This window comes from Hemitrygon akajei, chromosome 2 (assembly GCF_048418815.1).
Source record: "Hemitrygon akajei chromosome 2, sHemAka1.3, whole genome shotgun sequence".
Classification (NCBI taxonomy): Eukaryota; Metazoa; Chordata; class Chondrichthyes; order Myliobatiformes; family Dasyatidae; genus Hemitrygon; species Hemitrygon akajei.
This window is the reverse complement of record NC_133125.1, coordinates 128,893,795-128,918,611: the sequence shown is the minus strand read 5'-3', so window position 1 is coordinate 128,918,611 and position 24,817 is coordinate 128,893,795. Positions and strand designations below refer to the sequence as shown.

The following is a 24,817-nucleotide window of genomic DNA, read 5'->3' as shown; positions in this document are numbered from 1 at the left end:
TTGGGAATGGTAGGATATTATCGAAAATTTTGTAAGAATTTTGCTAATGTTGCCCTTCCATTAACTAACCTTCTGCAGAAGAATGTGAAGTTTGTGTGGACAGTGTTTTGTCAGAAAGCATTTGAAAAATTGAAAACAATGATATGTGAACAACCTGTGCTTAAGGCACCTGACTTTGAAAAACCTTTTTCATTAGCTGTGGATGCTAGTGATGAGGCTGCGGGAGCAGTATTGATGCAAAGGAATGAGGGTGATGAGGTTGATCATCCGGTAGCATACTTTTCTAAGAAATTTAATAAGCATCAAAGAAACTATTCAACAATAGAGAAAGAATTGTTATCTCTTGTTTTAGCTTTGGAATATTTTGAGGTATATGTTGGTACAACTCAAAAACCACTTATTGTTTACACTGATCATAATCCGTTAGTTTTTCTGAGTAAGATGAAAAACAAAAACAGAAGATTGTTAAATTGGAGTTTGATGTTACAAGAGTACAATATTGTGATAACTCATATTAAAGGTAAAGATAATGTGGTTGCTGATTGTCTATCTCGATGTTGAATGTACAATGTTTTTTTTTGGAGTGGTTTTTTTTATTGTAACACTCCTACTGTATTGTATATTGTGTATGTTATATAATTTATACCTTTGTTTTTTTTTTGGGTTTTTTTTTTGTAAGTAATTGTTAAAAATTTTTGTTCTTGACAGACCAAAAATGTTTTTTTTTGGAGGGAGGTGTTACGTACCCGTGACACGTGACAGTGGTACCCTTGTCACATGACTGGGGTTGAAGTTATTCTGGACATGAGGTGATGGTGGAGTGATGTCATTTTCCCGCCAGTAGAGGTCATGTGACAGGTTTTTTCTACAGGGTATAAAAGGAAGACCCACCCTGTCAGGTGGGGCAGTTCGTGGCTGGATTTGCCAAGATGACTTCATATCACTGTGTGATTTAATGTGATGACGCAGTTTAGTTAAAAATGAAGTTTTATATAATGCCTAAAGTTTAAAAGGTCAGAGCCAACGGTTTCTTTGCTGATGGAGAGTGAAGTTTGCAAGATGGACATCGAGAAGAATCGATTTTCGATGGATTGACTTCGACCTTGTGTGATCCTCATTCGGAAGGATTTCGTTTACTATTCTCACGATAGTCTCCGCTGGAAAAAGCGGGAGATTGAGAATATTGTGGAAGGAAGGTCAGTCACTTTAAGTTGTTATATTTAATAAAATTCGACGTGGGAGTTCGACGCTGGGAATCGAAGGACATCGACGTGGAAGAGAATTTAAATCGCTTTAAAAAGTCTCTCCTTTTAAAAGTACCGTGAGCTTTTGAACTGTCGGCATATCGTTCTTTGAACTGTTTTCATTCGGCAATTCGCTTTAGAGAACTGAGTTCTTTTCAATACTGCTTTAAAGACTGTTTGGGACTGCAACGCTATTAAGAACTGTTTGATTCAGCTGCCAGCAGCTGGTTTCGGGTCATTGTTTGGGTTTGTTTACTTTTGAAGGGGGTTTGTTATCAGTGTTTATTAAACGTGTTATTCGTTATAAAACCCCTTGCCTAACTCATCTATATTATTGTTGCCCGAATACGTAACACCTTAAATCTAGTGAAATTCTTAATTTATAAATCTCCATCTAACATAATCTTCGATACACTTTTTAGATTCCCACCCCCCCCCCCCCCCCACCCCAAGTATCAATGAAGGGGAATTTTTATTTGGCTAATTCTTTATCTCAGCTCTACTTTTCTTCATTATTCCCATAGTCCTTGCTTTCTGTGGTACCTATTAATCTATTTTAGCTGTGAATACTGTACAGAGCATGTAGCCTCTACAGAAAGATTTTAATAATTCATAACACGTTGAAGAATTGTCTTAGGATCAAACTTTATAATCCTAAGAATAAGATTCCTGGCTCTGTTCTTTCTAGCCAGTTGGATAGGCAGTACTATCTACAACTAAATACTTCATTAATCACTTTTTCTGGCAAACGATCATTGCAAGCAATGGTCTGTAACTTCTCTTTGAACTTGAAGGTAACTTGATGTAGTAGAACCAAGGTGAGGCAGCAGACCTGTCACTGAGAGCAAGGAAGCCCAGAGGTTCAATCAATTTAAGTCGTGTCAAATCAGAAAGGTCGGGTACAGGCTGAATTGAGGTGGTGAGGTCTAGGCCCCACAGCATATTGAGGCAACTAAATCCAACGCTTGGATGATGATTTAAGTACTCGGCCAAATTGATAGGTTGGGTACAAGCTGAATCGAGACAGCAGGGTCCAGACCCCAGAGTGTATTGAGGCGAATGAACCCAGCAATTGGAAGACACTTTAGGCACTGGGCCAGACTGAAAAGTGTTGAGGCCCGAAGCAAGCATTGGACAGGTTGAACTCGTTGCTCCACTCTGTGCTGACCTAATGGTCCACAGACAAATTCTTTGTGGATTTTTCAGAATGCTATTTGCTTGTATTTATGTATTTGCACGATATTTTTTTCCCTCTGCACTTAGGGGTTTGACAGTCTTCTTTTATTAATGGGTTCTTTTGGGTTTCCTCATTTCGTGGCTGCTTGCTATGAGACGAATCTCAAGGTTGCATCATGTACTTCGATAATAAATGCATTTTGAACCATCTAAAATGCAGCATTCAGTATTCATTCAGCTTTGTCCGTAGAATTCTCAAGCTCATTTAAGAAACTGAGTTTTTTTTAAAAAAAAGGACATTTTTATTTAAAAAAGGAGATATTTTCACTATAAGCAGCATTAACTGGTTATTATCCCAAGTGTGACTTGTATCTGAAACATGCAAAACTTCAGAGCTGTTACTTGTCATACTTAAATACACATATTAATACTGATTTAGTTCATACAGACCTTTAGTTGACTGACACTTGCAGGCTTGTAAGGGTGGTCACTCTCCACCACAGCATAATGATTAGAAGTAGTACATGCTGAGAGGCCTTGCTCAGGCTGATTGCCTGTTGCACTGTCTGTTGACTGATTTGGATTAAAGGCAGGTGGAGCATATTTCTGATTTAATGTTGCAACTGGAGGCAAAAGCTCATGAACAAGACCAAAAACTTCAACTGCAGCCTATTCAAGAAAAGCAAAATTATAGTTTATATATGTCAAAGGAATAATTTTGAAATAATTCAAATAAATAATCACTTGATGAAACCAGTAGTAAAAACAAGGAAAAAAAGTCTTACTTTTGGTACATTAGCAGCAACTGGTGCAATGTAAGCCAGGATAAGGGGAAGCAGCATTGACAGCAGACTGGATGAGCTGAGCAGTTCTGGAATATCTTCAGCTGAACAAAAGTACAAACAGTTTTAGCCACGTTTATATGATTTGTGAACAAAATTTCAAAGCACTTCATTAAAAACAGTTAGTTGAAGATAACTACTGTATATGTTCCTGCTTTTTTGCTGTTAGAATTAATTTGTTACAACTGATGGAAAGGAATGATGTTTTAGCCTTAGTACCGCAGATGCTTTCCTATTGAATTGAAATCAGTTCACAAGATAATCGGAGCCTCTATAATCCACAGCAGCATAATCAAAGGTAAACTGAGATTTTATGAGATAAATAGAAGGGAATATATTTAAATTCTGTTTGATCTATGCTGGTCTGTAGAAGAACAGATAATTTATTTCCCACCTCTTGGCAATGCTTCTCTCAAGACCTAGAGTTTATTAAATATCAATAAACAATGCATCGCCTTTAATGCCAGCATACACAGTTCTTTTTAATCTGCTCAATTTGAGTTTCTCTTCCCAACTTCTGTTGGTTTCTTCAGCAACACAGACATAGTAGCTAAGTTGTGATTGGCTTACATTTCTGGGAGTACAATTTATATATGACATTTCATTTTTAATTTGCTTAAGTTACTAGTTTAAGAAATCGCAAATTTTTACCATCAACAGCCAGAGCTCTATGCAGCAAATCCTTAGCTGCACGAACAACAGCGGACACGACAGAAAGGGCTCTGCTGCAGTTTTTATCTTCCTCATTAGCTTTGCTAAGTAGTTGTGATTGTAGATCTCCATCAAACTCACTCCTGTAAGTTAAAAGAGAACATATTAAAATGGTATGCAATAACAAATTACATCACATCTATTATGCATTGTAATCAAAACAGTTAGGGAAGCTATTCTATTCAAACCAAAAGCCAACAAGTCATCATGCTGTAGAAAAGAGCAAGAGCAATGAATATAAACAAAAAACAGCTTGGATTTTACAGCTATTATTCCACGCCCTCCCAGACCAGTAGACAAAGGAAATATAGCAACAACGTTTTAATCGATGTACTGTCAACAGGTAGGGACTCCAAAAGTTTCTATGGGGAGCTATAGAAAAAAAAAATTCTGAGTAACAGTTCTAAAACAGTGATTGCTGATAAATGCTCCCAGCTTTGAAGGCAAAAAAACCTAAGAATTCTCACTCCTTACTACAAGTCAATCACTCATTTTGTAAATTGGCCAGTGTGGCGACCCACTTCCTAGCGCACTCGAACTGGCTCACAAATAGCCAGCGCGCCGGCACAAAGGCCAGGTCTGCTTCACCAACAAAGAGAAAAGCCTGCGGGGGTTTGTGAGTAACGTGCCCCTTACAGCATCCGCGCCCGGGGAGGGCGGGATGAGGGAGGCTTTAAAGCAAGGCTGTGAAGTTCGAATAAAATCTTCTTTAACTGCAGTTTACCGACTCCGTGTCGTTATTTTAGCGCTGCGTGTAGCACACCGCTACACCAGCATGATTTTCAAGCAAGATGCTTATGTGTTCAACTGGTTCCCAGTAACTCAACCACAACTTCCATCAAATGTATGGCAGCAAGACTATAATAAGCCTATCTGTAACCTAATTAATGCTTTCCACTATTTTGTCACCCCCTTTTTTGATATTTCCCAAATTACTCATTGTTTATCTAATCCATTAAAAATTGCCCACTTAAAAAGTACACTATGGTCTCTCTCCATCTTTTCCTTTGCAGTATTCCTCATACCAGCTCTCACATGCCATTTAATTCAAGATGACTGTGTATTCACTACAACCTATCATTTCAGTTTGAACAGAGGAGTTTGTAGTCCCATTTTAACATCCGTGTGAACCTCCTCTGGACTCTCTCCAAAGACAACACATCCTTTCTGAGATATGGGGCCCAAAACTGATGACAATACTCCAAGTGTTAAAGCCTCAGCATTATCTCCTTGCTTTCATATTCTATTCCCCTTTAAATAAATGCCAACATTACATATGCACTCTTTACCACAGACTGAACCTGTAAATAAACCTTCTGGGAGTCTTGCACAAGGTCTCCCCCTAAGTCTCTCTGCACCCCTGATATTTTAACCTCCTCCTGATTTAGATAATGGTGTACACGATTGTTCCTCTTATCAAAATGCATTATCATCCATTTCCCAACACTGTATTCCATCTGCCACTTTCTGCCCATTCTTCCAATTTATCCAAGTCCCGCTGCAATTGCATTGCTTCCTCAGCACTACCTACCCCTCCATCTATCTTCGTATCATCCAAAAACTTTGCTACAAAGCCATCAATTCCATTATCCAAATCACTGACAAACAATGTGAAAAGTAGCAGTCCTAATACTGACCCCTCAGGAATACCACTAGTCACCTGCAGCCAACCAGAAAAGGCCCCCTTTATTCCCACACACTGCCTCCTGCCTGACAGCCATTCCTCTATCTTTGCCAGTATTTTTCCTGCAACGGCATAGGATTTTATCTTGTTATGTAGCCTCATGTGTGGCACCCTATCAAATGCCTTCTGAAAATCCAAGTAAATGACATCCATAACGCCTTTCCTTTGTCCACCCTGCTTGCTACTTCCTTGAAGAATTCTAACAGATTTGCCAGGCAAGATTTCCCTTTACAGAAACCATGCTGACTTATTTTATCATTAGTCTCCAAGTACTCTGTCCCATCCTTAATAACAGACTTCAACACTTTCTCAACTACTGAGGTTAGATTAACTGGCCTATAATTTTCCTTCTTTTGCCTTCCTCCCTTCTTAAAAGAATGGAGTGACATTTGCTATCTTCCAGTCCTCCAGAACCATGCCAGGATCAAGTGATTCTTGAAAGATCATGAACAATGCATCTGTTAGCTCTTCAGCAACCTCTTTCAGGACTCTGGGATGTAGTCCATCTGGTCCAGGTGACTTATCTATCTTAAGACCTTGAGTTTGTCTAGCACATTTTCTCTTGTAATAGCAATGGCACTCACGGACCACTGGCAGACTGCTGGTGACTTCCAGAGCGAAGACAGATGCAAAATACCCATTAAGTTCATTTGCCATTTCTTTGCCACCATTACTACATTGCCAGCATCATTTTCTAGTGGTCTAATATCAACTTTCACCTCCCCTTTACTCTATAATAACTGAAAAAAACTTTTGGTATATTATTGGCTAGTTTGCCCTCATATTTCATCTTTTCCCTTCTTGTAGCTTTTTAAGTTGCCTTTTGTTGGATTTTAAAAGCTTCCCAATCATCCAACTTCCCACTCATTTTTGCTACCTTATATGCCATTTCCTTGGCTTTTATACAGTCCTTAACTTCCTTTATCAGCCACGAGAACTTTTTCCTCTGTGGGACATAACTATCATGCACCTTGTGAACTATTCCCAGAAACTTCAGCCATCATCCCTGTCAGCACCCTCTTCCAATCCACCTGGACAAGCTCCTCTCCCATGCCTCTATAATTCCCTTTATTCCACTGCGATACCGATACATGAGTTATGTTTCTCCCTCTCAAATTGTAGTACCAGTTCAATCATATTATGATCACTGCCTCCTAAGGGTTCCTTTACATTAAACTCCCTAGTAAGATCTGGGTTATTACACAACACCCAACCTAAGACAGCTTTTCGCCAAGTAGGCTCAAGCACAAGCTGCTCTAGAAAGCCATCTCATAGGCAGTCAACAAATTCCTTCTCTTGCGATCCAACACCAACCTGATTTTCCCAATCTCCTGGCATATTGAAGTTTCCCATTACAACTGTGTTATTACCCTTATTACATACCTGTTCCAACTCCCTTTGCAATCTCAACCCCACATCTTGGCTACTATTTGGAGGCCTACTTATGATTCCCATAAGATTTTTTTTATCCTTGCAATTTCTTAAACTCCACCCACTGAGATTCAACATTCTCTGACCCCATGTTGCCTCTTTCTTAAGAGGTAATTAAATCTCTTACCAATAGAGCCACACCACCACCTATGCCTTCCTGACCATCCTTTTAATACAAAGTATATACTTTGATGTTAAGCTCCCAACTATGGCCTTTGTTCAGCCACAACTCAAAGATGTCCATGTCATACTGACCAATCTCTAATTGCACCATGAGTTTGTCCACCTTATTCTGAATACTATGTACATTTAAATACAGCACCTTCAGTCCTACATTCTTTGCCCTTTTGAATTTTGCCTCTGTGGTTCAATTTAACTCTTTGCACTGTCTGCATCATTGGCTTGTCCTTACATTCATGATACACCAATCATCTACTTGTAAACCTGTTGGCTCATCCTCAGGTCTATCATATTGGTTCCCAACCCCGGCCATATTAGTTTAAACCAGTCATGCTAAAGTCTACGTGGACTTTAGCAAGGCATTTGACAAGGTCTCGCATGGGAGATCGCTTAGAAAGGTTCAGTTGCTTGGCATTCAAGATGAGGTAGTAAACTGAATTAGACATTGACTTGATGGGTGAAGCCAGAGGGTGGTGGTTGCTTTTCTGGAGGCCTGTGGCTGGTGGAACGCCATTAGGAGTGGTATTGGGTCTGTTGTTGTTTGTCATCCTATCAATGATCTGAATAATAATGTGGTTAACTGGATCAGCAAAATTGTGGATAACACCAAAATTGGGGGTGTAGTTGATAGCGTGGAAAACTTTCAGAGTTTGCAGTGGGATCTGGACCAACTGGAAAATTGGGCAGAAAAATGGCAGATGGAATTTCATTCAGACAAATGCGAGGTGTTGCACTTTGGTAGGACCAACCAGGCTAGGTCTTACACAATGAATGGTAGGACAGTGAGTAGTGCAGTAGAACAAAGGGATACAGGAATACAGGTCATAATTCATTGAAAATCACTTCACAGCTAGATATGGTCTGAAAGAAAGCTTTTGGCACACTGGCCTTCATAAATCAAAGCACTGAGTCTAGGAGATGGGATGTTATGTTGAAGTTGTATAAGATGTTGCTGAGACCTAATTCAGAGTATTGTTTGTAGTTTTGGTCACATAGCTACAGGAAAGATGCAAATAAGATATATATGTACAGAGAACATTTATACTAAGGATATTGCTGGGACTGGAGGACCTGAATTATAAGGAAAGATCGAAAAGGTTAGGACTTTATTTCTTGGAACAAGAAGACTGAGGAGAGATTTGATAGAGGTATACAAAAATCTACTTTCGCTTCAATGGCAGCGCGACGCAACGCGCAGCAGCCACTTTGGAATGAATATCTGTAATCTGTCAAGTAGGGAGCTGTGTACAATCCTGATTTGATGGAGACGGACGTGTGAAGCACGGAGGAACATCTGGTTAAATTTCTGAAATGCCTGTTTCGCTGCTACTGTGCGATCGAAAAAATCTCCGGGAGGAAGGCCCCGAATCCTCGGCTTTGCCTGTTGCTTGGCGGCCGATGCCGGGGTCGAAGCACTCGGCAGAGATGGTGCTCGGTGTCAGAGGGTCAAAGTTTTCGGATGGACTCGGAGTTGGCTGTCGTCAGGGCTCCCAAAGTGCTGCATCGGCAAGCTGCGGCACTGGAGGTTCATGGCAGGAAGTTTTTCTTCCTTCTACCGTCTGCGTGAGATGATGGACTGTCGGGACTTTGAGACTTTGTTTTAAACCGTGCATGGACTGCTCTTTATCAGATTATGGTATTGCTTTGCACTGTTGAAACTATGTGTTATAATTATGTGGTCTTTGTCAGTTAGTCTTTTATCAATTATGGTATTGTCTGCACTGTTGAAACTATATGTTAACTTTAACTATATGTAACAATGTGGTTTTGTGTATGTCTTGTAGCTTTAGTTTTGTCTGATGGGTCTGTAGCTCCTTTCTGGGGAACGTGCTAAGACGGTAGCGCGATATCCATACGCAGCAGCCTCTCCAGACTCTGGATTGGGGATTACCAAACGTAATGTGGTTTTTCTTGTGTGGTCTGTTTTGTGCTTTTTCGTGATATCATTCCGGAGAACGCTGTCTAATTTTTAACTGCATTGTATTTGTGGTTATAAATGACAATAAACTGAATCTGAATCTGAAAATTCTGAGAGGTACAGATAGGGTAAATGCAAGCAGGCTTTTTCCACTGAGATTGGGTGGAACTACAACCAGAGTTCATAGGTTAATGGTGAAAAGTTAAAGGGGAACATGAGGGGAAACTTCTTCACAGTCTGGAGGCAGAGTGGAGTAATGACGACGCTAAACAGCAACTCCTTTCCTTGCATCTTCGGAAACAACTTTATTTCCATCTTTAATATCTTTTCAGGGTTTTTTTTTGAAGACCCTGACCTGGAGTTACATACTGACTTCAATTCTTTGCAGGAATGGGACTTGCTCTCAGGGTTTCATAACTGGTTGTTGTTGTTTGGCATGCCAAGGGCTCGGCCTAAGAGTCCAGCTCAGATTTGGAAGCCTAGAATCTCAGGGCTCTGGAGACAGGCGGAACGAGGGTTGGTCTCATGGCAGGAGACCCGTGCGTCATCGGGAGAGTTGAAATATCTACGGCTGTGTGCCCAAAGATCTGAGATCTTTGAGATCTTCAGGCACAGAGCTTGAAAAAAGTGATGTAACAGACTTTTAACATCGTAAACCAGCAAGTTGTTTGTTATGTCTCCCCACTCGCTGGGAAAACAGAGACACCACATTTTCCCTTATTAGGGAAAGAGAGAGAACCTGTGGTATGTCGTAGACTGGGAGAAACACAAAGTCTTTGGGGTAACTGCAAGTCTGTGTCTTTGCTGTTCCTTTGCTCACACTTGAGTGTTCAGTGGCGGGTGTCGACGCTTTTCTCACCGGTGTGGGGAGCAGTCATTGTTGTTCGCTGCTGCTTAGGCGCCGGAGGGAGGGAAGCTGAAGGGAACTTTGGGGTTCTATCATTTAACTGTTGTTCTGTTTTTGTGGATGGTTGCGAAGAAAAAGTATTTCAGGATGCATATTATATACATTTCTCTGACATTAAATTGAACTTCTGAACTCAGAGGGCCGTAAGAGTGTGGAACAAGCTGCCAGCGCAAGTGGTGCGTGTGAGCAGGATTTCAATACTTAAGAGAAGTTTGAATTGGTATGTGGATGACATGGGTATGAAGGGCTATGGTCTAGGTGCAAGTTGATGTAACAAGGCCATTTAAATGGTTCAGCACAGAAAGACGTGCCAAAGGGCCTGATTCGGAGCTGTACTTTTACATGATTAACCAGATGTGATGAGTAGAGGCAATGTTCCCTCTAGAATTTAAATTGCACACAAAAGGTTGTCACCATCCACCCCGTTGGCATGTTAAGTATATTTCACAATTGTACAGATCACATTTCCTTTTCTGGTTTCTGATACGGATGGTGTTGACAACTTGGACTTTGCGATGTTTGGCTTGCAGATTTTGGAACTAGCTTATTTATATTATCTTTATTGAAGAAATTAATCAGTGCACACGTTGTCACTGGGCAAAAAATTGCACAGCACAAGATTTTTGTGCACACTAGTCATTATAAATTAAAGGGAACCTTGAGTATAGGTAACCTCTACATTTCAAGAGTGTGGGTGGAAAATGGGGATTGGACAGATGTTATCTTTCTAGCAAACTCTATATCTCATGATCTTCCACACTGCAAAAATATTGTATGCAGTTGCATCAGGAGAGTTGAAAAATAAGTTGTGTTTCCTTTCATTTCTCCCACACCCCACTGAGAAATGTATTTCCTACCTTGAGTTTTTGTGTAAAGATGTGTGAATTCTCTCAGGGCACTTTCTATTACCTGAGTGGCAGCATGTAGGGGTTACCTGCATCTTTAAGGAGGCAAATTCAATTATCTGAGCAACCAACTAAGATAGTTATCTAAAAATAAAACCTGCAGGGCTATAGTGTGAGGGTCGGTAAATGAAACTAACAGGTTTACGCTTATACATAGACTGTAAGGAGTCAATGAGCTGAATAGTTCCTCCATGCAGTAACCATTCTGTGATAAATGCATCAAAATCTAAATAAAACAAGGTCAAAACATAAGTGGACTAGAACACCACAATATGTTAAGTAATTTCTATATGCATTTATCATACGTCTCCTTTCCGATACAGCTTCATAACAAATCTGATTGATTTTGTCAGCTGTCTAAAAAAATCTAAATTTAAAAGGAATAAGGATATTTACTCTTACCTGTAATAAAGTATCTGAGGGATCTGACCTCGCGTTTGATTAGTTCCATTACTGCTGAGGCTGCATGTACTAAAAGTGAATGTTACACCATCTGGGCACTGAACAGTGGTCATCCCTCCATCTCCATTTGCAGTCCTACTTCCATAGTTCCTTAGACGTACTGCATATTTCACATTTTCCTAGAAATACAAAATGCTTCCAGGAATTACTCAGAATCCTGATTAATCCTAGAAACTGCACAACAAAACCATTAATGCTGTGCTAACACACAGCAGGTTCTCATTTAGCATTTTCAAATTACATTCCCAAGGAGAACCAATTTGCTATAAAATTTCCTGATGCACTATGTTCTCTATATGCATCAGCTAAATCACATCTGTTCAAACATACAGTTACATACCTTTAAAGGGACAGGCTTATCCAATCTGATCTCTGCCATATCACTAGATGAATCGTCAGTGCTGTAGGTACCTTTCACTAGTTCTAAGGAAGTCCACCTGTGAGAATGTGCTGAATCACCAGTGTGCTCACTCTGCCAATAAAGTGTAATAAAGAGATCAATGAATTCCACTCATAACATTTATTCGAAAGTAGAATGATTTCCTAATTCAAGCCAAAAATAAAGTTAGTACACTTACATCATCAACCAACACTTCTAGCTCATATTCATGAATGCCACCTCCTCCATATACATGGTATCCAACCACAACTACACCAGGTTTGTCGACAGAGAAACAGATTGCATCTGGTGACCCATTACCAGTATTCCAACTTCGACCTTGGCTAGTTTTAATAAACCGGTTTGGTGTAGCTTTGACAGAGTGAAGGGAACTCAATCCATCAACCTGTGAAACAAAGCAAAATGTTCTAAATTTGTTTTCAACTAAATATAGATTTTTTACAGTCTTCAGTAAAATTCCAAAAGCAGAATGTGGAATATGTATTAAATTATGTTTCACATATAATATTCAGCAATTAGCTTTTATGCTTAATGTTATAAGAAACGGAAGATAAATCTATATACCAAAGAGTGACGCCACGGAGAACAATGCACAATTTTTACTTCCACTGACTTTTGGATTGAAAATTATATTAAAATTATATTTAAATTGAAATCTTCATTTATGAAACAAAACTTAAGGAACTAAAATGCCATACAAGTTTTTTCTCACTTTCTTTTCATTGCTGTCTCACTTGGAAACGCAGAATGTCAGATCTAATGATTCAAAATGGTTGATTTCTTGAAAATATAACATTTAAATAATTCTCAGTAAAATTGTAGCAAAGCATGTATTATGTTGAATGGATGTAGTTCTGGCATGAGTCTGTGTACCAACATACAATGCCTATAAAAAAGTATTCACCACCCCCCACCTGAAAGTTTTCATATTTTGTTTCACAACATTGAATAACAGTGAATTTAAATTCGCTTTTTTTGACACTGCTCAACAGTAAACGCCTGTCACATGTTAAAATGAAAAATGATCTAAATTAATTATATATATGAAAAACACAAAATACTAGATTGCAAAAGTATTCACCCCCTTTAATATGACACACCAAATCATTACTGGTGCAGCCAATTGATTTTAGAAGTTAGTTAAATGTATACATTATTAGTTAAATGGAGATCACCTGAGTGCAGACAAAGTGTTCAATTGATTGTAGTAAAAATACACTTGCATCTGGAAGGTCCAACTGCTGGGGAGTCAGTTTCCTAGCAAAAACTACAGCATGAAGACAAAAGAACACTCCAAGCATCTCCACGAATTTCCAAGTCACTGAATATCCCTTGGAGTACAGTTAAGTCAATCATCAAGAAATGGAAAGAATATGGCACAGCTGTAAAAATCTGCCTAGAGCAGGCTGTCCTCAAAAAATGAGTGAGCGTGCAACAAGGGGTCTTGTGAGGGAGGCCAACAAAAGACCTATGACAACTGTGCATACAACTGTTGCCTGGGTACTTCCAGAAGGGTAAGACAAAGGAACACATACCATCCTCAAAGGGATCAGAAGTGGAGAGAGTGAGCAATTTCAAGTTCCTGAGTGTCAAGATCTCTGAGGATCTAACCTGGTCTCAACATATTGATGGAGTTATAAAGAAGGCATGACAGCGGCTATACTTTATTAGGAGTTTGAAGAGATTTGGTATGTCAACAGATACATTGAGAAACTTCTATAGATGTACCATGGAGAGCATTCTGCCAGGCTGCATCACTGTCTGGTATTGGGGGGGGGTTGCTACTGCACCAGAATGAAAGAAGCTGCAGAGGATTGTAAATTTAGTCGGCTCCACCTTGGGTACTAGCCTACAAAGTATCCAGGACATCTTCAAGGAGTGGTGTCTCAAAAAGATAGCGTCCATTATTAAGGACCTCCAGGACCCAGTACATGCCCTTTTCTCATTGTTACCATCAGGTAGGGGGTACAGAAGCCTGAAGCCGCACTCTCAGCGATTCAGGAACAGCTTCTTCCCCTCTGCCATCCAATTCCTAAATGGACACCACTGAACCCTTGGACACCACCTCACTTTTAAAAAAAATACTTGTTTTTTTTGGCACGATTTTTAATATATTCAATATATGTATACTGTATAAAGTATACTGAATAAGATTTATTTCTTATTATTACTATTATTATTTTCTTCTATATTATGTATTGCATTGAACTGCTGCTGCTAACAAATTTCTGTCACGTGCCACTGATAATAAACCTGATTTCTGATTCTGATTCTAAAGTCAGAAGAAAGAAGGTTCTACGGTCTGACGAAACCAAAATTGAGCTTTTTGACCATCACTCTAAACGTTATGTTTGCCATAAACCAAACACTGCACATTATCAAAAACACACCATCCCTACCGTAAAGCATGGTGGTGGCTGCATCATGCTCTGGGGATGTTTCAGTGCAGCAGAACCTGGAAGGCTTGTGAAGGTAGAGGGTAAAAAGAATGCAGCAAAACACAGGGAAATCCAGGAGGTTAACCTGATGCAATCTGCAAGAGGATTGCAACTTGCGAGAAGATGTCTTTTCCATCAAGGCAATGACCCCAAGCATAAAGCCAAAGCTACACAGGAATAACTTAAAAAAACAAAGTTAAAATCTGGAGTGGCCAAGTCAGAGTCTAGACCTCAATCCAATTGAGAATTTATAGCTGGACTTGAAAAGGGCTGTTCACTCATGATCCCCATGCAATCTAACAGAGACTTATCCATACAGACTCAAGGCTGTAATTGCTGCCAAACGGCATCTATTAAATACTTATTTGAAAAGTATGAGTAATTATTCAATTATTTAGTGTTTAATAACTATAATAAATTTAGACCAATTTGTTGAAATTTGTTTTTACTTTGACACAAAAAAATCTTTTGTTGATCTGTGTCAAAAAAGACAAATTAAATCCACTGTGATTCAATGTTGTAAAACAATAAAACACAAAAACATCCAAGGTGGGGGGGGGGGGAATACTTTTTATAGGCACTACATAGAGAATGATGTCACAAATATAACTTAAAATGTTTTCAACTTATGACATCATTGACATATCATAAACAAGTATAAATTTATTAATACAATATTTCACAAACAAATAAGAATCACAACAAATATTAAGAATAATAGTCCACAGACTTGGATTCATACCTCAGATCCTAGCGCTGATGCAGTGAGTTCACTCACTATACTGGCAAGAAGACCACATGTATTAGAAACCAGAAGAGGAGAAAAGAGTTCTACCTCTCTTCTGAGACTCTTTCGAACTGGAAGTACTACAATGACCAACATTTTTTCCAGCACTTCTCGAAAGCTGGTCATACTTGTAATATTTTCTTCAATCTAGGAGAAAATATTATTTTTCTTATAGTCAAGAATTGTTTTTCAGTTCAGTTGAATTTTTACTATTTGTTGATATTCCTTTTAACAAATATATGCCTTGTAACTGTCTCAATAATTTAAGCAAAAGCCACAGAGCTATATAAAAAAAAATCAAGTTGGACATTTTTTTCCTGTGAATTTGACCCCATTTCAATCTCTGTGATTTACATACACTATCCTGTAGTATTTTCTTTTAACATAACCACAAGGCTGCAAACCAAGCTTTACAATTTTACTTTGGTCATTCAAATATATAAAAGACCATAAGACAAGAGAATTAGGCCATTCAGCCCATTGACTGTGCTTCATAATCTTTGATGGCCTTACTAATCAAGAACCTATCAACCTCCACTTTAAATATACTCGATGATCTGGCCTCCACAGCCATCCGACTATCTGACTATCTCCACCATCTGACTAAAGTAGTTCCTCCTCATCTCTGTTCTAAAGGAATGTTCTTTTGAGCCTGGACTTTCTGGTCCTAGATTCTCCCACTGCACGTCCTCTCTATCTCACCTTTCAATATTCAATAGGTTTCAATGAGATCCCCCCTTATTGTTCTGAGGTTCCAGTGAGTACAGGCCCAGTGCCATCCAATGTGCCTTATATATTTAACCCTTTCATTCCTGGGACGTAAAACACCATTACAAGAACAGAAAATGCTGGATAGAATCTTTGACTCAGAACACTCACCGTTTCTCAATCGACAGATGCAGCTCGACTTGCTGAACAATTCTTGATCTTTTTTTAAATAAACATCAATTACTTTTGAAATATATCGAGTATCAAAACATAGACTTTATTGACTCCTATTGATGTATTAACCAAGACTTAATTCTACACTACCATGTCCCGTTGAAGTTGAGAAGTTGCAGATCTTTAACCAAATGAAAAATGCTGCTCTTACCTGGCTCAGCTTCTCCATATGAGATACGAGTAGACCAAATCTATGAGCCATGGCAGATTCATTCTCTGTGCTAGACTGCTTCACCAAGGATCGAAGCAACACCTCACCATCATAAGCAATGGGAAGGATTGTGGTCAGTTTGACTGAAGAGTGGCAGAGTGCAGACATGACTGCTGCAAGCAACCGGCTACTTGATGTCTTGAAGTTTGCTTCCTGTATATCCTATTAAGGGAAAATTACAAAATTTAAAAATTAGGGGCTTTTTCCCCTCAATAAAAAATTAGGCATCCACTGCATACCATTAGATTAATAGTGAAATTTTATCAGCGATATACAATAATTAAATTTTGGATATAGCCCCAAGAATTTTTTCCTTTCTTTTATGCAGGAACCACATAGTGAAAAATAAAATTGAACCTAAAATAAACTAAATATTTCATATATATTACTCAAGATATAATAAAGCAGAGCTCCAACTAGAAAGAATGCAAATCTCAAACATTTACATTTTGCTAACACAGGGAAACTTCAAGGAATTTAAAATCTGCAATACACAAGAAACAAAAGTGATGGAAAACATTTTAATGTATTTTAATTAGTTAATTCTTAGGAAAGCACAAATAGTGAGGGCAGGGAAATGATGAAATTCAGGAATGATAAAATAATGTTTCTGTAAAGGGAAATGTTGCCTGACAAATCCGTTACTGTTCTTCGAAGAAGTAACAAGCAGGGTAGACAAAGGAGAGGCAGAAGATGCCATTTACTTGGATTTTAAGAAGGTATTTGATAAAGTGCTACACAGGGCTGCTTAAAAAGATAAAATCCCATGGCATTACAGGCATGGATAGTGGAATGGCTGACAGGCAGAAGGCAGCGAGTGTGAATAAAAGGTGCCTTTTCTGGCTGGCTGGCGGTGACTAGTGGTGTTCCTCAGGGGTCAGTATTGGGACTGCTACTTTTCACATTGTTTGTCAATGATTTAGATAACAGAATTGGTGTCTTTGTGGCAAAGTTTGTGGATGGTACGAAGACAGGTGGAGAGGTAGGTAGTGCTGAGGAAGCAATGCGATTGTAGTAGGACTTAAACAAATTGGAAGAATGGGCAAAGTGGCAGATGGAATAGAGTGTTGGGAATGGATAATAATGCATTTTGGTAAAAGGAACAAGAGTGTAGACTATTATCTGAATGGGGGAAGTTTCAAACATCAGAGGTGCAAAGGGACTTGGGAGTTCTCGAGCAAGACTCCCAGAACGTTAATTTACAGGTTCAGTCTGTGGCAAAGGTGGCAAATGCAATGTTGGCATTTATTTCAAGGGGAATAGAATATAAAAGCAAGAAGATAAACCTGAAGCTTTATAAGACACTAGTCAGGCCACACTTGGAGTATTGTCAACAGTTTTGGGCTCCATATCTCAGAAAGGATGCGTTGACATTGGAGAGAGTCCAGAGGAGATTCACGTGGATGATTCCGGGAATGAAGAGGTTAACATGGAGTGTTTGGCAGCTTTGGGCCTGTACTCACTGAAATTTAGAACAATGTGGGGTGATCTCATTGAAACCTACTGAATGTTGAAAAGACTAGATGGGGTGGATGTGGAGAGGATGTTTCCTATGGTGAGCGTATCCAGAACTAGAGGGCACAGCCTCAAAACTGAGAGAGTGACCCTTTAGTCAGGGAGTCATAAATCTGTGGAGTGCTCTGCCACAAACTGCAATGTGAGGCCAAGTTCATGCATATATTCAAGGTGTAAGTTTCCTGATAGGTCAGGGCATCAAAGGATATAGCAAGAAGGCAGATGTAGGGAGTTGAGTGGGATCCAGGATCAGATACGATGGAATGGTGGAGCAGACTGGATGGGCTGAATGGCCTAATTCTGCTCCTATGTCTTCTGGTCTTCGGAAGGAAATATCATAACTAAGGCTAGACAGCTGAAGGAACAGTTACCATTGGTGACACATTATTTAAAATTCATTTATCTGGTTTAAAGTGAGACAGAAGAAATTTAAAGAGAGCTGAGAGACATGCCCCCCATAACAAAGAGGTAGTGCCAAAAGAGAAGAGTCAGAGAAAGTAGTACAGTAAAGTACAATTAGAAAGTTTGACAGTCATTGAGACCTGTAATCAGATTAAAAAGGAGCAAAGGGATACGGATCTAATGTAGATTTTGGACAATTGGGTACATAGGGACCAATATATTTAGACAATTAGGTGGCTGCCCCAATTAACTGAAGTTTCATGGAAATGGTTCAAAAGGGTATAAAAGAGACAAATTACCACTTAACTGAGTAACGATTCATGTAGTTAAGTGAAATACAAAACAAATTAGAACACTACAAATAGCTCTTCAGTACAATACAACTGCATTAGTTCCTAACAGTTATCAATGGAGCAATTCATCCAGTGTAAGCAGCCACGATCTTTTGATTGGCTGTAAATGAACAAAATCAACACACACACCTAGTGCTGATAATGGACTGCCTTCATACAAAGTAGTTGACAATTGCATCCTCCAAATCTTCATTGCCATTCTAACATACAAGATGATTGTTGATACCTTTGTAGTTCCTAACTTAATGAAGTGGTGAAATCATATCATTTTCACCCCGGTCGTTTCTGGCTTCTCTTGAATGCTTGCAACTACATTGAGCAAAACAGTTCCAAATTGTTTTACTGCTTATTTTTCCACCAACTATCAGTGACAAAAATCCTTGCTGTTTGAACACAAACACGTGTAACTGATGCTATTTAAAAACTGTATGGTGTAATGCCTAACACAAATCCCTACAGCAGATTACATTACTGAATACACTTCAGTGAACTATGCTATTATATGCACACAAAAAATGAATTTAAGTATTTGAGTTTTGATTTTAATTTAATAGACAAGCAAATTCAATTAACAAAAACCTTTATGGTCTCTGCAATGCAAACCTTAAATTCTGCGTCAGGCATTACAAAATATTACGAAACTAAACCTGATATTTTATCATATTGAGAGACGCAACAAAAACTAGAAAAAAATATCAAGTTATTGGGTCCTCTCTCCAACTGACCTGATCTAGACAATTAAGCAAGTCACATAGACATGCCCACTGCAATCCCGGTGTAGGATAAAAAGAATGAAAGCAAGCTGTAAAGGTGTTGTGGCATTCCTGAAGAACAGTTTCCAGTAATGTCTTGGGTTGTGAATGGTAGCCGTGAGGATCATTGTCAAGCTTCAACATACAATGGTCAACTCCTTCTGATAAAATCTTTCTCAGAAGAGACCGAGTCTTTCCTACACATTCTGCCAGTTTGCTTGTTTCCTCCACTGCAGCTTTAGCACCAGCTGTAACAGAACATAAAATCAACATATTTAAATATGTTGGTGTGAATCACAATTGTCATGGTATATATTAGTGAACTGGAAAATACCAGATGTATTTCCAATATACAAACTCCTACTGTGAATACCTTGCACTCAAACTGGAGGCACATACTTTTTCAATGCTTTGTAGGGAGTCTTATCTAATGAATACTTGATATTTATTGTAAGTCACAAACGAAACAGAAATACAAGATTATTAGAACTGGCAGTACTAGTATTGTCATATAGCATTTCACCAGTTAACTACTGAAGGAAGTAGTGATCTTATAGCAAATGGGGAAAAGATATAAACGCAATCTAATTTTTGCTTTTAATTTAATTTCAGCTTATGGGCATTCCTGGTCAGCCTATCACTAATTTTATTAGTAAAGGTGGTGATTTTCCATCAGCTTGCACCACTGAAGTCCTTATGAACTAAGAGAAGGAAACAGGTGTCATCATACAAAATGGGGGGAGCGGGGACAGAAGATGAAAGTAGAGTTTTTACTGCAGGCAGCCAGAACTAGTGTAATATGACATTGCAATTGCAATCAGTGCAGACATTGTGACTCAAAGGGCCAAATCCAGTGGTGTATTTTTTTTAAATTTACATCTTAGATAGAAAATATACGTGCAATCCTTAAGAAATGTTGTAAGCCAAGGAGAACTTGATATTTAAATATTGAGACCTTTCAACCAACTACTTCAAAATGAAAATTGATGTGAGGTGCAGCAGAGATTCCAACTGAGGTATTTAATTCCAATTTTAATGGCAAATGCAATGTATGACAAGAGGGAGAGCACACTAAAGAACAGTTGGATCCACTAGCATTTAATATATACTTGGGGCCAATGAACTTATCAGTTTAACCATCATAATCTAAAACCAAATAATGAGGGATCAGATCACTTATACCCAAGAGTCATATCTGTTTGCATTTCTGATAGGTTGTGTAATATTATCAGGGCTTTTTGTTTTTTGTTGTTGAGTGTGTGTGTTTTTTAAGTACAGCAATTTGCTACATATAAACATAATTATTGGGCGATGCAGTGAAATACTTTAAATAAAATGCTAATTGAATTAAAGACCAGTGTGACTACCGTTGAGAATGTTGCACCAAATAAAGAAAGCAAAAATCACATCCTGAAAAATTACCCAAGAACTGATACTTAATGGGAAAAATCAACAATTATCTTTGCTATATTCTGGGCTTCATACTGTACCTGATATTGGGTAAATTTCGCAGATGTAGACACGCAGCAGTCGCAGGCAACAAGTACCAACAAATTTTAGACGTTCCAAATCAAGCAATGTGGCAGTATATTGAAAGCCTTTTAACCCCTGAAGCTCCTCCACTCCCAAAACCAGGGTTGTCCAGCTCCACTGAAGAATGCTCAGCAATGATTCAAAACACTCCTACATATAGAAATAATAGATTTTATAAAAATGTTATCTCTATTTTTTACTTGTGTACTCATGAAGGACAAATTCAATTTTGTTTTTAGAATGAACGATATATTAATCAACAAACAAATTCAAGCAGACTATAAACTAGCAATGAAAATTAAGGTTTTTCCATCTTCCAAGAATGAAACAGATTTCTTGTAACAAGATATTGTCTTTGAAGAACAAATTGAATAGCACTCATTGTCATTATGCCTTCAAAACACTAAGTATTGAAGTTACAGTGACAATCTTGTGTTTCTAATTGAAATTACTACGAGGAAAGCATCAACAAATATGGTCTAATTTTGGAGTTTAATAAAGAATCGATGACTTGCAGCAATGAAAAGGTCTGGGAATTTGGAGGAGGAGAGGGAGTGCAGTGGGAGAAGTAGAAGTTATAATAAGAAACATTGCAAGACTAACAGTGGAGAACAGTGGGCCAAGATACAAGTGTGACAGGAAACTGTCTAACTCAGATTTAAACAAGCACCCTCAGTTCATAATCCGTTCAAATTGGGTGCCCAAGCACGTAACTTTGAGCTAAATCAGCTCAAATTTCAAGAAATTATGCATTTAGCTTGCTTAAAATGTTTATCTTTTTTTGCCATTTAGATGAATTATTTCTTGTCTTTGGCTTCCTTTTAAACAGTAAGTACAAATGCATTAATCCATCCTACTCTTGCCCAACTCCAAACCAAACAAGATGAACTTTGTGCATGTTAATGCATATATACATAATTATTCCAGCTCTCTACTCCACCCCATGTTCTCATTTAGATTAGTCATACAAAAGGAAGTTTGAGACCAGATAAACACATGAGAAATCTGTTCTGAAAATTTTACAGAATGCAATAAAGGGAAGCAAAAATTTAGAATGTGGGTTGACAAATTCTTCAGACCAATTGAATCAATTTTATTTTCATCTGGATAGTGGCCTCAATTACTTATTAGTATTTGAATGAACACTAAGTGCTTGGGTATTCAACAATAAAACCAACAAGTATTCCCTTTCAACATCTACACATCTATTTATAAACAATACAGTCGGCCCTCCTTATCCGCAAGTTCCGCATGCAAGAATTCAACCAACCGTGAATCGAGAAAACCCAGAAGTGTTCTTCCAGGACTCATTGTTCGAGCATTGTTCGCCTCACATCTAGTTCATTTACTACTTTGTTCCTGTGAAAAAATTGCTCCTAAAAAGCAATTATGTGGTCAAAGCAGTTCCTCAAAGGCTAAGAGGGAGTGTAAAGTGCTATCTCTCACTGAGAAAGTAGAAATATTAAATCTTTTGAAAAGTGGCATGTCGCTTTCTGAGGTGGGCTGTAAGATCGGTAAGAACGAATTGAGCATTCGCACAATAAAGCAGAAAGAAGCTGAAATTCGTGTAAAGTGTTAGCACTGCCCCTACAACAGCAAAAATGGTCTCTGGTTTGTGATAAAGTGCTTGCGAAGACTGAGAAAGCATTAAGCGTGTGGCTAGAGGACATGTCACAGAAGCATATTCTTGTCGTTGGCAAAATTATATGTGGAAAAAGCTCTTAGTCTCTATGAGCACTACTATGACGGGATTGATGAGAGTGAGAGAAAAGAGTTTAAGGCGAGTAAGGGATGGCTGGCTGGCTATGTGAAGTGCTACAGCCTCAAGAATGTAAAGATCACTGGAGAATCGGCATCGGCTAATGCCAAGGCCGCAGCGGTGTTCCCAGAGGAGCTCAAGAAACTCAGAAGAGAAAGGCTACCTTCCAGAGCAAGTCTTCAATTGTGATGAAACAGGCTTGTTCTGGAAGAAGATTCCTAATCGTACCTACATCCATAAGAGTGCCCAGCAGGCTCCGGGGTTTAAGGCCTGGAAAGATCACCCTACTCTGGTGCTATGTGGCAACGTAGCTGGTCACATGATCAAGACAGGACTCGTCTACCGAGCAAACAGTCTCTGGGCTCTTAAGAACAAAAACAAAAATTGCCTACCTGTATTCTGGCAACACAACAGGAAGGCTTGGGTGACAACGATCTTGTTCCACCAGTGCTTCATTCCTGAAGACAAGAAATACCTCAAAGAGAAGGGGCTGCCATTCAAGGCCCTCCTAATTGACAATGCTCCCGGCTTTCCCCGATCTGTCTGCTTTCCCGATGATAATTTGGAAGTGATGTTCCTGCCTCCTAAAGGCTGATTTATACTTGTGCGTATGGGCTACGCTGCAGCCTGATTTTCATTTCTGTGTTGCTCTATGCCGTAGAGCAATGCATTGGTGTGCGCCAAAACGCCAGTTGGCGGTGGGGTTTCTATGTCACTGTGTTGAGTTTCTTTGTGAAGGACATGGACGAGGAAATGCATTTCAAACATTTTTGCATGTCGGCAGGTAGATTTGACGATTTAGTTCATGTATTTTGCATCAGTATACAGACATGGTGAAGAAGCAACCGGAAATGCATAGGAGGAAATGCGATGCTACCAAGTCGACCAATCACAGTTGTTGCGTTCTGCAAAGCCGCAACGCATGAACTACTTTTTTGGGGAGGTGCACATCACCCTACGGTGTAGGGTACGTGGTACCTACAGCGTAGATGCGACGCACAAGTATAAATCAGCCTTAACACTATGTCACCGCTGCAGCCACTTGATCAAGGCGTCATCAAGTTCATTAAGGCGACTTACACCCACCTCACCTTCACGAGGATTTGTGCTGCCCTTGATGCTAACCCTGACTGTAGCATCATGGATTTATGGAAAAAGTTCACAATTGCAAATGCAATTGTGCTTATTGCAGAGGCTGTAGACGCCGTAAAGCTCGAGACGGTCAATGCACATTGGAACCCACTGTGGAGTGAGACAGTCAATGATTTCAGGGGCTTCCCCACTACTGATGCAGAAGTCAGGGATATCCTAAATGTTCAAGGGACGTTGGCGGGGAAGGCTTCTCTGACATGATCAAGGACGACATCGAGGAACACAGAAGAGCATAGAGAAAACCTTAACAACGAGGAACTCGAAGATCTGTTGATCCTCTACAGAAGATGATGATGGTGATGAAGATTTACAGGAGGCAGAGCCATCAATTTGGACACGAAAAATCTGCAGCAGTTTTTCAACAGGCGCAAGTTTTAAAGGATATGATTCTCGACTACAATCTTCTGATGGAACGAAGCCTCCATGTCACCCGAGGGGTAACAACATACCTAACAACCACTGCAAGATTTGTTTGATGATGCAGAGAAAAAGAGACAGCTTCCTATAACAGTATTTCCAAATAAAGCATCTGCAATTCTGAAGTCTCGACGTTCCAACGCTTGAAGATCCTCAGCCCTCAACCTCCACAGTTCCTGACTTTAGTATTATTGAACCTCCTCCAAAGCGTCCTTATTCCCTAAACAAGACAGTGTAACAACTACTGTACAGGTATTACAAGTTTTACTCGTTGTTTAATCACTGATCTCGTTCGTTCGCTGCTTGTGTTGTGAGAGGAACATGTACAGATTTTTTTTCTTGTCAAAATTCCCTAAACATTACAGTATGACAACTACTTACATAGCATTTACATCGTAAGTAATCTAGAGATGATTTAAAGTATACGGGAGGATGTGCGTAGGTTATATGCAAATACTACGCCATTTTATATAAGGGATTTGAGCATCCGCATTTTTGGTATCCGCGGGAGGTCCCGGAACCAATCCCTCGTGGATAAGAAGGGCCGACTGTATTTATTTTAACAACTTTAGCTGAATAGTTCAGGAATTAATTTTCTGACTGGCTTTGTACAAGGAACTATTAGTAACAATTCAACAATGAAATCTGAATTTGAAACATATTGATAGAAGATTAGGGAATCTCATTTATTTGTAC

The 24,817-nt window shown here is 39.1% G+C and overlaps 1 protein-coding gene across 16 annotated transcripts in view; it reads right to left on the bottom strand.

Annotated features, from left to right (window-relative positions):
- mycbp2 (MYC binding protein 2) overlaps positions 1 to 24,817 on the bottom strand; it is a 221,518-nt gene that overhangs the window by 92,046 nt on the left and 104,655 nt on the right. For all 16 annotated transcript variants that reach the window (XM_073027845.1, XM_073027703.1, XM_073027729.1 and 13 more), the window contains 10 exons: positions 20,751 to 20,943; positions 19,234 to 19,508; positions 16,179 to 16,400; positions 15,041 to 15,232; positions 12,039 to 12,245; positions 11,801 to 11,932; positions 11,401 to 11,579; positions 3,914 to 4,056; positions 3,206 to 3,306; positions 2,871 to 3,089 (listed from right to left, as the gene is read on the bottom strand). In XM_073027845.1, the coding sequence (XP_072883946.1) occupies positions 2,871 to 3,089; positions 3,206 to 3,306; positions 3,914 to 4,056; positions 11,401 to 11,579; positions 11,801 to 11,932; positions 12,039 to 12,245; positions 15,041 to 15,232; positions 16,179 to 16,400; positions 19,234 to 19,508; positions 20,751 to 20,943 (1,863 nt within the window). The remainder of the gene's footprint in view (positions 1 to 2,870; positions 3,090 to 3,205; positions 3,307 to 3,913; positions 4,057 to 11,400; positions 11,580 to 11,800; positions 11,933 to 12,038; positions 12,246 to 15,040; positions 15,233 to 16,178; positions 16,401 to 19,233; positions 19,509 to 20,750; positions 20,944 to 24,817) is intronic.